At 49.2% G+C, this 16,539-nt stretch overlaps 1 protein-coding gene across 1 annotated transcript; it reads right to left on the bottom strand.

Annotated features, from left to right (window-relative positions):
* Positions 1-7,046: 7,046 nt before the first annotated feature.
* Positions 7,047-12,753, bottom strand: LOC149913057 (uncharacterized). The gene is made up of 3 exons (XM_090130685.1): positions 12,646-12,753; positions 12,466-12,526; positions 7,047-11,860 (listed from the first exon to the last, which is right to left on the bottom strand). The coding sequence occupies exons 1-3, from the start codon at positions 12,751-12,753 to the stop codon at positions 10,293-10,295; spliced, it is 1,737 nt and encodes a 578-aa protein (XP_089986811.1). The 3' UTR covers positions 7,047-10,292.
* Positions 12,754-16,539: the final 3,786 nt, after the last annotated feature.

Raw genomic sequence — 16,539 nt, 5'->3', positions numbered from 1 at the left:
TCTTCATCCAGTGTTCACAAGCATTCATCTTTCAGCATTAATCCCATGGTAATGTCTTTATTCATAAAATCACATTCAAGTGGAAAGGACTAGAAACACGCTTGAAAACACAGCAAATTATCCCTCTCCTTGATATGCATTGCTATGATACAGACGTTATAAAGAGCTTCAGACAAGCTGAAGAGTGGTGACTTCAGGGATACTACATCTGTTTTTCCCAGTGTTTCTCTTAATCAAAGATATATTATGACATGGCCTTCTTTATCCTCCATCTACCCTTTCCCAGGAGTGCTGCAGGCAACATTTCCTACACACTGATACTTGGGCACGATACAGCCTCCCACATTTAATGTTCCTGGTTTTCCTTTTTTTTTTTCTGCTGCCTTAACGTATTGTCTTATCTAGAGCTTGTGTACTCCAACAGACATCAACGTAACTATCTTTTAAAGTTGCAAAGAAGAGATGTCTGATTTGACAGTTCTTCAAAGCACATAAACTGCTTCTGATACCTACAGAGCTAAACAGAGGAGCACAGCATGCATGGTCTATAACAGAAGTGAGTGAATCCTCAGGATTTCATACACCAGCATCCTCCTGCAGCATCCCTGGCAAACGTATTTTTGAATAGTTTTATTTTTGCCATATTCTAATATTAGTAAAACCCATGCAATTTCTTGGATTTAAAGGGATTGTTTTGGTTGAATCTCTTTCTCTATTTATTTTCTTATTTTGGAAATGTGTCCAGCTGTACTGAGAAAATACTGCTTTTACATTCTTTAAATACTGAAGTGTTCTTTTCACTTAGCTAATTAAAGTTAACCCACCTTCACTGATGGGTGACAATGAAAGTTCAGCTTCTAAGGTACCTTTGATGTCATCATTCCACATTCCAGTGATGCCAGTAAAATCCTTCAACAGAAAGCTGAAGACAAAATTATCTTCGTTTTACTGAAGAAAAATATTTGGAAAGTAAAAGAAAAATATCACCATGACTGCAAACAGAACCATCACTAAAAGGATGCAGGCTTTTCCTTCCTTGCTTTTACTATCTGCAAAGGAACATAAAGCCAAGAATAGCTTGAGAATTTCTAAGGAGAAAACGTTACTGCAGAACTAAGCTCATAGAGACGATAAAATAAATGCTACCACTAGATGGTAGCACATACTAATTTATTGTACTTAGGGCAACAGTCTTTGAACGTTAAAAGAAAAAGAAAAGGAAAGCTGTGAAATCCTGCATGAAGGGAACAGATGGGATAATTGCCCGACTGGAAACAAATTTTGTTCCCTCTGGAGACACTAACATAATTTCTCATTTAATAATAATTCACTTATTAGGTTCAAAATTCTGTTTTTCAGGTCAAGTATGGGGCTTGCATTATAGTTGAAATGTTTAAGACTTGTCTTCTGAGGCACTAAGCTTTCACAGAATCATAAAATCATAGAAATAGACCTCTGAAAGCCATCTAATCCAATTCTCTCACAGTGAACAGGGACTAGATCAGGTTGCCCCAGGCCTGATCCAGCCTCACCTTGAAAGTCTCCAGGGATGGAACATCCACCACCCCTCTGGGCAACCTGTTGCAGTGCCTCACTACCCTCTCTGTGAAAGATTTCTTCCATATAACTAACCTATATCTAGCCTCTCTGAGCTTGAAACCATTTCCTCTTGTTCTATCACTACAGGCCTCGCTAAGGAATCTGACCCCTTCTTTCCTGGAGCTCCCACTGCGGTACTGAAAGGCTGCTGTCAGGTCACCTTAGATCCTTCTCTTCTCCAAACTGAACAGTCCCAGCTCTCTCAGCCTGATCTCTGACTGATTAGAAAGAGGTCTTCAACTTTTGTATATTCTGATACATTGATTTTGAACGATCACTAGAATTTGTACAACAGATGCTTTTAGAGTGCTCATGATTATGCCTGGGCTAATAGAGAATTAATAGTCGGACAACGTTTGCATGCCAGATAGAACTAGGAGCACTGTTACTTACTGACCCTCAAGAAACAACAACCTGCAGAAAAAGAGAGAGAAAAAACATGGTGGTGGTGGTGAATGCGATAGGCAGTGCCAGCAGGGCGTCCCGTTTCAAGGTGCACTTTTCCTCTCTCACCCACCACAGATTCTCTCTTGCTTTTATTCTTCTCAGGGTCCAAAGGGTATTCTCCATTGTGCACTGCATCTGCATGGCCAGTGTGTGATATGGAGGCCAAATGGAACACCTGCTTGCAAAACAGAATAAACTATCAAGGTTAACTCTCTTAGTGTGCGCCTTTGTCTCAGGTGCTGCATGGTCATATTTTAAATTCCTGATTAGTGGGATGAAAGAGAGTTAATCATTCTAAAATATTTGGTCATCCCTTTGCCTGGGATTCCTTTCCAGGTTTTGTCTTAGCACACTAATACATTAAAATAGCTATTCCCATAGATTCCAGCATTAGTAACATTAAATCCTGTTAATTCACATTCAATCTATTACTAAAACAAAAGAAGCACACAACCACCATTACTATTGTTGCTATTTACAATGCAACAAGTTACAGAGCAATACCAAACAATAAGAAGCACACAATCCCAATCATCATGAGCTCACGGTTGTTTCAAGCCTGGCATCAGTCTTCCTCATCGTTTCACATCCTGACGCTGTTCTTTTCGTGGGTTCCGCGAGCTGCAACGGGGAGCTGCAATGGGGGGTACGCACAACCATTCCCCGTTTTTCTTTTTGTGCAAGCAAGACAGTAATGGACATTTTGTTGAGTAAGCATTTTACAATACCAATAACTATACTAATAGTTATAATACCTATTCCCAGCAACAGCCCCTGATATAAGGACAGCTGAAGTTACCCATGCGCTACATTTATAGTGGATGTCACGTATTTCCTGGAAAGTGCGAGAAAATATAGTGAGTTTACCGATGTAACACGGACCCCCAAAAGCATTTCCTGGTATTTCCAAACATAAAACACGTTTTCTTCCATCCCTTAGATGTGTTACCGATCTGTTGAGTTCCAAGAAGATTTAACTCCTGTGGGTCCCAGGACAAAGTGGTATTGAGACTTCTAAGAAGCTTGAAAGAACAATCACCTGAAGTATCCAATACATTGCAACTACCTGTGGAGTAAGCAGAAAAGTTAGAATCATTTAGAAACAGCATCCCTATAAAACAAGTTTGAAAAGGATCATTGGCAGAAGCAAGTGCTAAGGAGAAGTCGGTCTGGCCTGTTGATTTAGCCCAGGTGACCCACATGTTTTGCCGCAGATTAATTCGGTGGGGTTCGGGTAGTGCTTCTGCACCAAGGGCAAACACTGCGAGCAGGAATCCAAGTAGGGCCATCATCTGTGGAAAGACAGAAATAACCTCTTCCTACAAATATGACAGTACTTGGGCCTTTCCAATCTCCAGTTAAAGGATCTCTGTAAGATACTTTTGCAGACTCAGATAGTACTCTCATACTAGTGCCTGAATGATGCAAGGTTATAGCAGGTACCGATGAGCCTCCTCGTAGAGAAAGGAAGTTAAGGGAGAAAAGAGCACTCATGAGGAGACCTGACATATCACGTATATTGCTCATTCAGTTTAGTTGTGCTTTGAGCGTAGCATGTGCGCACTCTATAAGCCTGACCTGTAGGAGTATGTGGCATCCCGAACTTATGTTGAACTCCCGACTTTTGCAAAGAAGACTGTACTGACTGCGACTTATAGGCCGGTCCATTATCCGTTTTAATTTGTTTTGGCATTTTGATGAAACATCTCATGAGAGCTATGAGCAGCTTCAAACAGATTAACAGGGGTCACCATAACCAATTTATCAGCTATAGCATTCCCCTCCCCTAAACCAAGGGTGCTTAGGTGGCTACGAATGTGGATGACACAATATGGTTGCTTTCTTTGCCGTAAAGTGTGTTGAAGATGTAAAAACAGAGAGATAAGCCACATACTCTTGCTGTCTCTAATGTGGGTATCCTCAATTCTTTGACGTACGCCAGCCACATAGAGGGAATCAGTTATAACATTTAGAGGTTCATTTGGCCATGCAGTAAAGGCCCATAAAATTGCTTTTAGTTCCATAGTTTGTAAGCTGTCTCACAGCTCTGTTGGCACAAACTGATGCTTCCAGCTATTGTCCCACCACACATAGACAGCATTGTGGCTCTGGCATCCAGCGTCAGTATATACTGTGCTACCATCCACCGGTCGTTTTGAATACCGAGGTATTCCAATCCAGTCAGTTTTTTCCAGGAACTGCGCTACTCGCTGATCTGGGCATTCTGTATGCAGACAGCAGAATACCCTTCTAAAGCCAAGTGTAAGGAGAGGGAATGACGGTACACCCACTCTGCCCACAGTGAGGTAAAGGATAAACTAATATCATCAGGTTCTCAACCCGCTATGCACAGAACTCTGTCTCTGCCCATATGAATCAGTTCAGCTACTGTACTGATACGAGTCATCAAGGACGACTGAGGCTGAGCAGGGGGAAACAACCATTATAGCAAAAAAAAACCACAGGAGAAGCAGAAGATTGTTCAGTAGGCCTGTTTTGAGGAGAAGCATGCCTTTTTTTTTTTTTTTTTTTTTTCCCCATTGACAAATGACTGCAAAAGCATGATTCTCCTGGACATAATACAACAAGGGAAGTAAGGGTTGATGATGGCTAGCTGCGGATTGAATTTGGGTGGTAATCTGAACTAAAGCCTGCTTAGCCTCAGGGTCAGTACGATCACATCATTAGCACATCTCGCCCTTAACAACTTTAACAGTGGTTCTAGGTGAGTGTTAGAAATGCCAATTGGTGGCCGTAGCCATTGTAAGTGACCTAAAAGAGGCTGTAAGTTGGTGAGTGTGGAAATGTCAATTTTCAGTTCTGCTGTCTGAGGGTATATCATAGCATCTGACGATTTCCAACCCAGATATAGCGCAGGAAGGGTACGCTGCACTTTCTCCAGTGCGACCATAAGGCCAAACTGAGAGAGATGGGAGATTAATTGAATTTCCCAACTATTATCAAAAGGCTGTTCCTGCCAGCACAGTATGTCATCCATGTAATGATAAATGATCATATGAGGTTTTGCTTTACGAATAGGTTGCAAGGCTGTGGCTACAAATAGCTGACACATAGTAGAATTCTTCATGCCTTGAGGCAGTACAACCCATTCATACCAAGAGGCTGGCTCTGCTTTATTGACAGATGGCACAGAGAAAGCAAAACTCTTGCAGTCTTTCTTGTGGTGTGTCTCCCATATTCTCCCTTTTTGTTTTATTAAGAATGGATTTCAATGTTAGATGAGTATGCTCAATGATAGCTTATCCAGTGGGAGAAAGAGAAATACCTGTAAAATGTCTAACACACCATTTTTGGAGGAAAGTTCGAATGGCTTTAGAAGTATAAGGAGGTCCGTTATTGGCTTTAACCAAGTTACACGAAGGCTGCAGAGACGCAGCAGCACGGGGCGCAGGAAGGCAGCGGCACGGCGACCGACGGCGGCTGGGCGGAGGGCGGGAGCGGCGCGGCGCGGCGAGCGTCGTGGGCGGAGCCGAAGGCGGGAGCGAGGGGGTGGTTGCGATTTCTCTTCTCCGCGGTCAGGAGTGGGGTTGGAACCGAGGATCGAATCCAGAGCAGGGCTGCTTTCTGCATCGACGTAGCGGCGGGGGGGAGGGGGGGGGAGGGGGGGAGAGGAAGGGCGACAGGGAGTAGTCGGAAGAAATTCTTCCTTGTCGAATTTGTTTTATTTGTTTTAAGTCTTTCCATTATATGGTGCCAAAGGGGCAAAAGTTTAGCAGCCGTTCTGTTTTTAGTAATAGAAGCCATAGAAGCCTCCTGGAGTTTTGCGCCAGTTTTGTCCCAAAGCTCTCCATAAAAAGAGAATCCAGTTTTCGGAAATTCAGGGACATTTTTGCTTATCCATTTGAGAAAAGTAACTAATGCTAAGGAAAATACAGGCTGATTCTGAAACGTTAAAACTAACTGTAATGCTGCAAGATTTACTTACTGCTCCTTCGTTAGTGAACTCCCCATAGTTCCCAACCGCTCACCTTCTGTCCTGCAGAACGCTGCAGGCGTGCACGGAACAATCTGTCTGTAGTTCAGTCGGGCAGCGCTGCCGGATGAGTCGGTGGAGCAACAGGCACTATCCGTAGGTCAGGACCCGCAGAAGGCACTAGCTGAGAGCCTCAGTCAGGCCCTGCACCCTTTGTTTGCCACATACAGATTTCCAGATTACGTAATCGCTCTGTTAATATTTTAACTCCGCAATCCAGTTTTTCCAACCCCTCACCCCCATCGCCGCTCTCTGATTCTGCAGGAATCTCCTGGCAGTGTCCATCAGGGGTGATGTCAGGTACAGCCCCTTTTTCCTGCTGCAATACTGCAGATGACTCAGTAGCAGTGTCATTTAAAGATCAGGAGCTGCTACCTCTACCAATGCTTTTACCTGACCTGCCGAGGAACACACAGGGTGTGTGATACCCTGAACAGGCTCGTTGAACTCTGATGCCCGAATTAATTGTTGTACTGGCAAGTGCCTGCATAGCTGCACAGCTACCTGTCGCTCGGCTTGCATAGCTTTCAAATAATTAATAACAGACCTCCACAACGGGCCTAGGGTCCGCAATAGTTTTTCTTCCTTTCCACCACTAATGACTGAGTCCCACATGCGGTACCCAATATCCTGCCATTCGTCGACGCTGAATATCAGCACCACTTCCAACAAATGTCCCTTCTTCTGAGCCCAGTGCACCAGGGTCTCAGTCATGCCTTTTGGAGATGACTGCTCCCCTTTCTTAGAGAGAATACTTAACAGCAGTTTCTCCGCAGCTTCCCACTCCATCGTGGATACAGAGGGCAGGTCGCAACCTTGCTTCCAGCTAACTGCAACACTTACGTCAGTGCCAAACTCAGCTACTGCAACACGGTGCCAAGCTCTGTAGCTACTGTCCTGCCATTGTCCACTTCCCCAAGGAGTCCACACAGTCCCTGTTCGGGTGCCAAATGTGGGGAAGTCTCTGGACTTTCAGGAACGTGGTCAGAGACATAACAGCACACCAATGTGGTTAAATGCTATTAGTCCGCTTTATTGTTAAGCACTACTCTATTTACACGTGTTAACAGAGGATTCTGCAAAACACTCTTCAATCATTCACACAGATGCTTATCCAGTCAGAGCAGTGAGACGTTCTTTGTTCTTCAAAATATGTCCTCGGTTCTCATACTGCTTATCTTGCTCCACAGCTGCTGCTCTGAACAGCTGTTTCCAGCTGCTGCTCTGAACAGTTTTTTTTTTTGTGTGTTCCCACACCTCTTTCCTTTCAGTCTCAGTTGCAGGTTCTTCCACAACCACGACGCTTGATTGCCGAGGTTAGCTGCTTCAGAGCTGTCCCATCCAGGACTGCAGCAACTGGTTGTGACTTACAGGGGGGTTTGGGTCGGTTTCTTCATCCAGGGAACTGCGAGATTACAGAGAGCCTGGCAGCTCTCGTGATAGCAGCTAATGTGAAGTGCCAGGGCTACGGCTCTGCATCCATGCCCCTGCCTTGAAAAAGCCTTGGGGAGATGGAGAGCAGGAGTCAGGGTGTGTGAATCATGTGAGCTATTTTAACGAAGAGAAACTGTAAGCCAGCTGCCCCTCAGCCTGTCCCACCTTCCCGGTGCCCTTACGTAATAGGTATGTGGCTTTGGAGTTTGAAGGACTGGGGGATGTTGATGTCCATGAAAGTCCATCTATGCAGGAAAGGTTGCCCAAGCCTAGTCAGTCTGCTGCCTGTTTTGCTGCAATATCAGGAAAAAAAGAAGGGCTGTTGTCATAGGGGACTTCCTTCTGAAGGGAACTGAGAGGCCAATATGCTGCTCAGATCCATCCCACATGGAGGTGCATTGCCTGCTTGGTGTCCAAGTGAGATGTGTAGCCAGGAACATCACTCACCTGGTTAAGCCCTCCAATTATTTTCCATTACTTGTTTTCCACATTGGAAATGAAGAGGTAGGCAGAAGAAGTTCTCAGCCGATCAAAAGGGACTTCAGGGCTTTAGGAAGATTTCTGAAGGGATTGGGAGTACAGACTGTGTTCACCTCTGTCCTCTCAGTTGGTGACTGAGATCCACAGAAAAGGAGGAGGAGGAGGGTGGACATGCTGAATGAATGGCTTTGGAATGGTGCCGTACTCAGGGCTTTGGGTACTATGGCTTGGGACGCAGCCTTGAGAAAGGGGGAATGCTGACCGCAGATGGACTGCCTATAAGGGCCACAAATATTCTTGGAAACAAGGTGGTTGGGCTGGTTAGCAGGGCTTTAAACTAGGTATGATGGGGGAAGGCAGTGTGCTGGGTGACAGAGAAGCATGTCACCTTGGAAGGTGGTAAGGGAAAACTCCAGACTTGTCCTAGAAGTACTAGGGAGGGCTCCTCTGATAAGGCAATGAGGCCATTAGCTATGATGAAGTACCTCTATATCAATGAGTGTAGCATGGGAAATAAACAGGAGTTAGAAACCGTGGTGCAATTGTATGATCTAACTGCTATCATGAAAGCACGGTGGGTTGAATCCCATGATTGGAACACACTGATTGAGGACTACAGGTTTTTCAGAAGGGATAGACAGGATGGGAGGGATGGCAGAGTTACCCTCCATGTTAGGAAGAAGACAGATTGTGAAGAGCTGTGTCTGAGGAATCTGGTACTTGGATTAGATGAACCTCATAAAGTTCACCTGGGCCCACTGCTCAATGCTGTCTAGGTCCTTCGAAATGGCATCCTATTCCTCTAATGTGTCAGCTGCACCCCACAGCTTAGTGCCATCCACAGGCTTGCTGAGGGTGCACTCAACCCCATTGTCAACAACGTGAATGAAGATATTAAAAATTATCAGACCCAGTAAAAAGCCCTGGAGGACACCACTCATCACCAATCTCCATCCAGACATTAGCCATTGACCAACACTCTCTGGGCCCAATCCAACAGCCAATTCTTCATCCATTGAACAGTCCACCCATCAAATCCATATCTTGCCAATTTGGAGAGAAGAATGTTGTGGGGTACTGTGTCAAAGGCCTTATTGAAGTCAAGAAAGATAACATCAGTGGCTCTTCCCTTGCCCATGGATGCAGTGACTCAATCATAGGAGGCCGCTAAGATTGGTCAAGCAGGATTTCCCTTGGAAGCCAGGTTGGTTCTTCCATATCACCTTCCTGTTTTCCATGTGCCTTAGCATAGATTCCAGGAAGAACTGCTCCGTGATCTTTCCCAGCATAGAGGTGAAACTGACAGGTCAGTAGTACCCAGGGTCATCCTTTTTATCCTTTTTAAAAGTGAGCATGTTGCCTGTTTTTTCCAATTACAGGGACTTCATTGGCACGACTGAGACTGATTGCCATGACTTCTCAAATGTCATAGAGAGTGGCTTGGCGACTACATTAGCCAGTTCCCTCTAGACTCTGGTATATATCTCATTAGGATATACAGATGTGGATGTTCATGTTCCTCAGGTGCTTATGAACCTCATCTTTGCTTACAGAGGGGATGTAGCTTGCGAAATCCCCTCCTACCAAGGGGGGAAGGAGAAGCTCCAGCCAACTTGCCGGGGCTTATCCTCATCTGCACGTCCTCCTGTGGGACAGCACACCTTCCCTGGTACTCCTGAGCCCATCTCCCCCCTCAATCCCCAGGGAGGCCCCCATAGAAAAAAGCTCTTTGGCACAAGTAGGTATTTTTGTATTTATTTAGGGGGAAAAATAGGCTTTTTGTACAGAAAGCGTGCCACTGAGCCCGGCCCTTCCTCTCGTATGTGCCTTGCAAAGCTGTCTTGACAGTCTTGGCACGTTTGCTCTATTCTTAGAGCTTCCCGAGCTTCTGTGCCTTGTTGCCTTTAGCTTTTCCATGACAAGTGCATCTCCTTGGAGACACTGCTAAGCTGTTGCTTGTGCTTGAGATAACTGTAAGGTAGTGGCTAAAACTTGCGAGTTAGGTGGTAGTGATGGGAAAATAAGTTTCAGTGCCTGTTAATACCTATCGGGCTGGGTAGATCTGCCAAATATTAAGAGTAAATCGCCCAGTGAACCAGTCTGAGTAGCTTGAACTGATGGTTCTTGCCAGACTGGGCTTCTGTCATAGACTCTGGTGTTAGCAGTCTCTGTGAGAGGTGCTCCTCTCTCCTGTCAACTCTAGAGGGGGGCATAGACCTGAGCTTGACTTGAGTCCATGCTCCTCTGGTTATAAACGCCCAAACATGCTGACAGAATGTAGGGGCTGGCGTGACTTTCAATTTCCTTGCTTGAGTTTGGCCACAGATGACTGACTCTATCATTCTCTGATTCTCCCCTTGCAGGCAAGGTGGACGTGCTTAGAGACAGAGATCCGCAGCGTTGCAGGAATCGGGAATATCTTCCCCCAGACCGTCTTGCTAGTTGGTGCAGCCACAGGGTCGCAGTCAGGGTCACCGCAGGCATTTAACAGTGAGCTGCGGTAGGTGGTGGTGGTCTGTTGCACTCCACGGAATGTTCGCCTGACAGGCTGAAAGCCGTTGCATTCCGCTCTGGCACTCCAGGTGCTCTCGCCTCTGCTAGGGCACTTCTCATCTCTTTTGGGGCCTGCCTCAGCCCAAGGTGCCTCGGATGGTGCAGTCACATATGTGCTGGCAGATTCTTCCTCCTGGGACACAGCTGGACTGCCTGAGATGAGGCGGTTCCCAAGGCGCTCCAGCTTCATGGAGCGGATGTGCAGCTCCAGGCCCTCGCGCTTCTCCTCATTCAGGAACAGAGCTGGAGGGCTGTGGAAGTATCTGCGAGCCAGCTGGGATCTTACTGCCCTTTTGCCAGCTGGGTGGGTGAGGAGAGCCTCACGCTGTTGCTGCATGGACTTCCGCACTGCCACAGGGAAGCACTTAAGCTTTACCTCCAGGCATTTTCTGGCCGTGTGCATGGAGAGCTCCCCAAAAGTGGCCTGACTGAGCTGCAGCTTGGAGATGGTGGCAAGTGCTGCCCTGCGGCGCTGGCTGCTGGCTTTGATGTCAGTCACACGCAGGCCTGTAGAGTCCGTTTGACAGCTGACGTCCTTTCGCAGCGATGTGCTGGCAGGGCTAGGAAGCGCTGCGGTAGCCGTGGGACGTTCTTGCTTGTGGCTCGGAGGCAAAGGAATCTTTGCCGACTCCTTGGGGCGGCACTGCTGCTCCTTCCTGGGATGCCCCTGCTGCTCAGCCTGGCCCTGGAAATGAGCTTTCCGCCGGATGACCTTCCCGGTTAGACCCACATTCCGGGGAAGCAGAAGACCAGGGGGACATGGCACCAGCCGGTACATGGAGAGCTCCGTAGGGTTGGGTTCGCCCCACTTTCTTATCTCTTGCTTCTTGAGAATGTTGTCTGTGATGCAGTCAGCCTTGGCCTGCAGCGAGGGGCACAGGCTTCGCCGCAGCAGAGGCTGGGTCTGCCCTGGCTTGATAAGCTTGGGCAGGATGCGGCGGCATTGTTTTCCCCAAGCCTGCTGCTGGGAGAGCAAGAGCTTTTGGGGCAGGCTCCCCAGTTGCACTTCCAGGCTTTTCCGGGCCACATGCATCTTGAGGTCTGCGTGGGTTTCAGCGCTCCATGCGGCTCCAGGGGAGCAGACTGTGCTGGGCACGTTCAAGGACTCGACCTTGCCTTTCCCGGGACAGCTCTGGACCTCAGGGGAGCTGCAGTACTGGCATGACAGGCTGTTCCACTCCGCCAGCTCCTCCAGGTCCCTCCAGGCCGCCTGCAGGAAGCCAGAACCCAGCACAGGCCTGCGCTCAGGCAACCCTGACAGAACCAGCTGCTGGAGCTCCTGATCGGCCTCACTGCAGGGGCACCGTGGCTCGCACTGGGGGCTCCTGTGTCCAGCCAACTGACTCTCGGCACCTGTAAAACAGGGAAGGTCCATGAGCCATAGCGGGACAGGGTCTCCAGAGATGCTCTGGGCCAGGCACGTCCTTTTTTAATAGAAGACTGTTAGCTTTCATCCAACAACCACCACATTTTTAGGGTGCATGCTCTAGGAGGTGAGACCACAAGTTGTAATTTCTCAGAATTACGGCCCATTTCCTTGGACTGTAAAGAATATGTATGTGTTATGTCTTTAATAAGTATGTAACCACTGCTCTTCTCGGTGTGCGAGTTAGAAGGAGATACGCCCTCGCACCCGGCGCTGTAATAAACATAGCTGCTTTATAACCTCACGTGGGCTATAGAGTTTGATTCCGCACATCAGTAGTTTCCATGGAAATAAATAGGAGGCATTACTTTCAGGGCATCTCATGTATAGGCAGCCCAAGACAATTCCTACTCATGCAATGCAGCCCAGACAAGCCAAAAAGTTTGGACGTCCGTGCCCTGGGCCCATCTGGCCAGGATATATTGCACCAGGTTCTGGGCCAGGGCTCGGCTGCTCCCTGAGGCTCAGCCCGGCCTGGGGATGGATGCTCCCGGGCAAGTCTGGGGCACGGCCTGACTGTCAGAGGACCTACCTGGCTCCGGTGCCGCTGCTCGCTGCCACCATTTTCTCCTCCACAGGTGCTGTCTGGCGGCCTGCGGACACATGGACATGACTCAGTCACACTCCTGGGTGGTCCCGCAGAACTGCTCCCGACTCCCCCAGCCCCAAGTCCCCCAGCCAGAAGTCACCCCCACCCTCAAATCTCCCCTACCTGCAGGCATTGGATCACGGTGAGCAGGAAGACTCTGACCACCAGGAACAGGAGGCCATGGAGAAGGACAAGGGTTACGGGGACAAAGAGAGAGCTGTCGACAACCATCGCTAAACGCCGGTCACGACCGCAATGGCAGAGGTGGGACCACCCCTCTGAACTCACAGCTCGAGCATGCTGACATCACAATGCTGCCCACTCGCCCTCGGAACCATGACACGCCGCGGGGCGGAGCATGAGCGTGGGCACTCTGCCTCCGCCTGCCCACCCCATGCCTGCACTCGCCTTGTGCTGGCCGCTGTCTTGTTACCATGGCCGCTCTGAGGTCGAGGCATTTCAGGCCCATATCCCACTGATTTGTCTTCCCAATAACGTAATCTCTTCCATTTGATCTCCACGTTTACCAAGGATTCCACCTGCACATCTTATGTCTCCCTGCTCCCAACCGGCCAGCTGCCTCACCTCAGTGTCGTCCCTGTAGAGAAGGACCCCAGTCTGAACACGCTACTCCAGCTGCAGCCTCACTGTTGCCAGGTACAGAGGAACAATTGCATCCCCGGTCCTGCTGGCGACGCTATTACTGATACAAGCCAGGATGCCGCTGGCTCTCTTGGCTCTCTGGGCACACTGCTGGCACGTGTTCAGGTGGCTGTTGGCTAATCCCCCAGACCTTTTTCCACCACGTACGCCATCCACGCTGCCCCAAGCTTGTAGCGCTGCATGGGGCTGTCGTGACTCAAGTGCCTGTGACACTTGAATCTTGCTGAGCCTCATAGAGCTGGCCTCAGCCCACTGATCCAGCATCATCTGAAAACTTACTGAGGGTGCATTCAATCATCCAGATCACCAATAAAGTTATGAAACAAGACCGGCTACAGTGGACTTGATGATCTTTAGAGGTCCCTTCCAACTCCTACAGTTCTGTGATTCTGTGATTCTCTTTTCCTCTGACAGCCATCTAGTCCAACTCTCCTGCATAGAAGCCATAGCCTTTGGCATGACGCCACTCATACAATCAGTCATTCAACTGGTCAGTTCTCCTCTTGCTGCCCAATCCCCGGGTCCAGCCAGGGGCACCGAGGAGAACACTGCCTGCACTGCTGACCCCTTCAACACCTTCCCAAGGGACGCAAGGTCCTTTCTGATGTTTTTTAATTGCCTGGTTGCAGCCTCGTGTGACCTGGCTTGAAAGACCAGGAGAGGATAGCCGCCGACTGGTGTTACCGTTCCAGACGCTGTCTTCCTGATGTCCCTAACGTGGGCAGCAGACCTCTGTGGAGTGGGTATCTGGCGGCAGACGGGTGCCTCAGTGCTCCTCAGCAAGAAGTCTCCAATTACACCTCTTTTTTAGTGGCACTGGTTGTGATTCAGGCCCTTGGTTGCACTTTCTTAGTGTCACCATCCCCTTCCAGTTCCAAGCTGCTGTCCCTAGCTTCTTCCTTCTCCCACACCAGAGTCTGAAATCTATCAGCTCATGGCACCTCAGGGGCAAGGGGGAGGCTTCTCCTTTCGCCCTGAACAGAGACAAGGGTCCAGAGCCTCTCACCCTGCACATGTTTGCCCTCTGTCTGGTCAGGAGACTGCTTGCCACCTTCCCCTGGCTGGGCCCCAAGACAGGGCTGTCTGTCTGTCCGTGCCACCCTGTGATACCAGGCATCGATTTCCCTCTCAGACGGACGCCTGAACGCGTCTCAGACTGGCAACCTCCTCTCTCAGCCTGGGCAGCTGCTCAAGCAGTTGGGCGCATCTGTGGCCATGACACCCCTCACCTACCTTGGTCCTATGGGGAACCCCTAGGTTCCGGAGGTCCCCAGAGCCAAAAGTCTGGGCAGCCTACTCACTCCTCAGGAGTTGTGTCTGCATGCACGCATCAGCCCAGAGGGATTGTGGGCCTCTGGTCTGCGCTTCTGTCTCTGCCTGCCTGCCACGCCACGTGCTCCCTGTAGGCTGCCTTTGCATGTGTAGGGGATGACCCCTCTGCTCCTGGCTCTGCCCCTGCTGTGTCATAGCTCTGCTGCCACACGGAGGATGGTGACTCCCGGCAGCTGCTGCCTCATCCCGCCAAGGCAATTCCCTGCTTTGGTGCAGAATGCGTCCACCCGGAAGCCGAGCGCGTCGCCAAAAGCAAACCATCTTGATTAATTCCTAATATAACTCAACTCTTTGGAATATCTGGCTAATTATGACCTTGTGTCAGGCTGAGTATGGCCTTGTTGCTACTACTGAACCATGGTGGGACCACTCCCATGACTGGAGTGCTGTGATAGATGGTTACAAGCTCTTCAGAAGGGATAGACGAGGAAAGAAGGGTGGTGGTGTGGCCCTTTATATCAAAGACTGTTTTGATGTTGAAGAGCTTGGGCTTCGTAATGACAGACTTGAGTGTCTGTGGGTAAGGATCAGGGGGAAGGCCTGTAGTGGCGACATCTTGGTGGGGGTCTGCTATAGACCGCCTAACCAGGATGAAGAGCTGGATGAAGCTTTCTATGAGCAGCTCACGGAAGTCACGCGATCGCCAGCACTTGTTCTCATGGGAGACTTCAACTTCCCTGACATATGTTGGAAGTATAATACAGCACAGAGGAAGCAGTCCAGGAGGTTTCTAGAGTGCGTGGAAGATAGCTTCCTTATGCAACTGGTAGGAGAGCCTAGCAGGGGTGGTACCCTGCTAGACCTGATCCTCGCTAACAGAGAAGGACTGGTGGGAAAAGTGAAGGCTGGGGACCGTCTTGGGCAGAGCGACCATGGAACGGTACAATTCTCTATTCTTGGGGGTGTCAAAAGAGTGACCAGCAAAACTACTTTCTTGAACTTCCAGAGGGCGGACTTTGATCTGTTCAGGGCGCTTGAAGCACGGGTCCCTTGGGAGTCGCTTCTTAAGGGTAAAGGGGTCCAGGAAGCCTGGACGCTCCTCCAGACGGAAATCTTACAGGCGCAAGAACAGGCTGTCCCTGAGTGCCGTAAGGCGAGCCGCAGGGGTAGACGACCGGTGTGGATGAGCCGGGAACTACTGTTGAGACTCAGGGAGAAAAAGAGAGTCTACGTCCTCTGGAAGAAGGGACAGGCTAGTTGGGGAGATTACAAGGAAGTAGCTAAGGTATGCAGGGAGGACGTTAGGAAGGCAAAAGCCCAACTTGAACTCAGATTGGCCACTGCAGTAAAAGACAATAAACCATCCTTTTATAAATATATCAATGGCAAAAGAAGAACCAAGGACAATTCTCATCCTTTACTTGATGCAGCAGGGAATGTGGCCACTGAGGACAAGGAGAAGGCTGAGGTCCTCAATGCCTTCTTTACGTCTGCCTTTAACAGCCAGACCAGTTATCCTTTGGGCATTTTATGCCCTGATCTGGAAGTCTGGGACGCTACTCAGAAAGCACCCCCAGCGATTCAGGTGGAGACAGTCAGGGAGCTCCTCCTCCACCTGGACTGTCACAAGTCCATGGGACCGGATGGCCTACACCCTCGGGTGCTGAGGGAGCTGGCGGGGGTGATTGCCGAGTTGCTCTCGGCCATCTATCAGCGCTCCTGGTTAACTGGAGAGGTCCCAGAGGATTGGAGGCTTGCTGATGTGACTCCCATCTTCAAGAAGGGCCATAAGGAGGATCCGGGGAACTATAGCCCTGTCAGCCTGACCTCGGTACCAGGGAAAGTAGCGGAGCAAATCATCTTGGGTGAGATCGCACGGCATGTGCGGGGTGTCCAGGGGATCAGGCCCAGCCAGCACGGGTTCATGAAAGGCAGGTCGTGCTTGACCAACCTCATCTCCTTCTACGACTGGGTGACCAGACTGGTAGATGAGGGAAAGGCTGTTGATGTAGTCTACCTGGACTTCAGCAAAGCCTTTGACATGGTCTCTCACAGGCTTCTTCTGGGGAAACTGGCTGCCCG

Source organism: Phasianus colchicus, chromosome Z (genome assembly GCF_987193195.1).
Source record: "Phasianus colchicus chromosome Z, bPhaCol1.hap1.1, whole genome shotgun sequence".
NCBI classification, from domain to species: domain Eukaryota; kingdom Metazoa; phylum Chordata; class Aves; order Galliformes; family Phasianidae; genus Phasianus; species Phasianus colchicus.
Note: the sequence above shows the minus strand (reverse complement) of the source record. Positions and strands in the feature narration are given on the sequence as shown.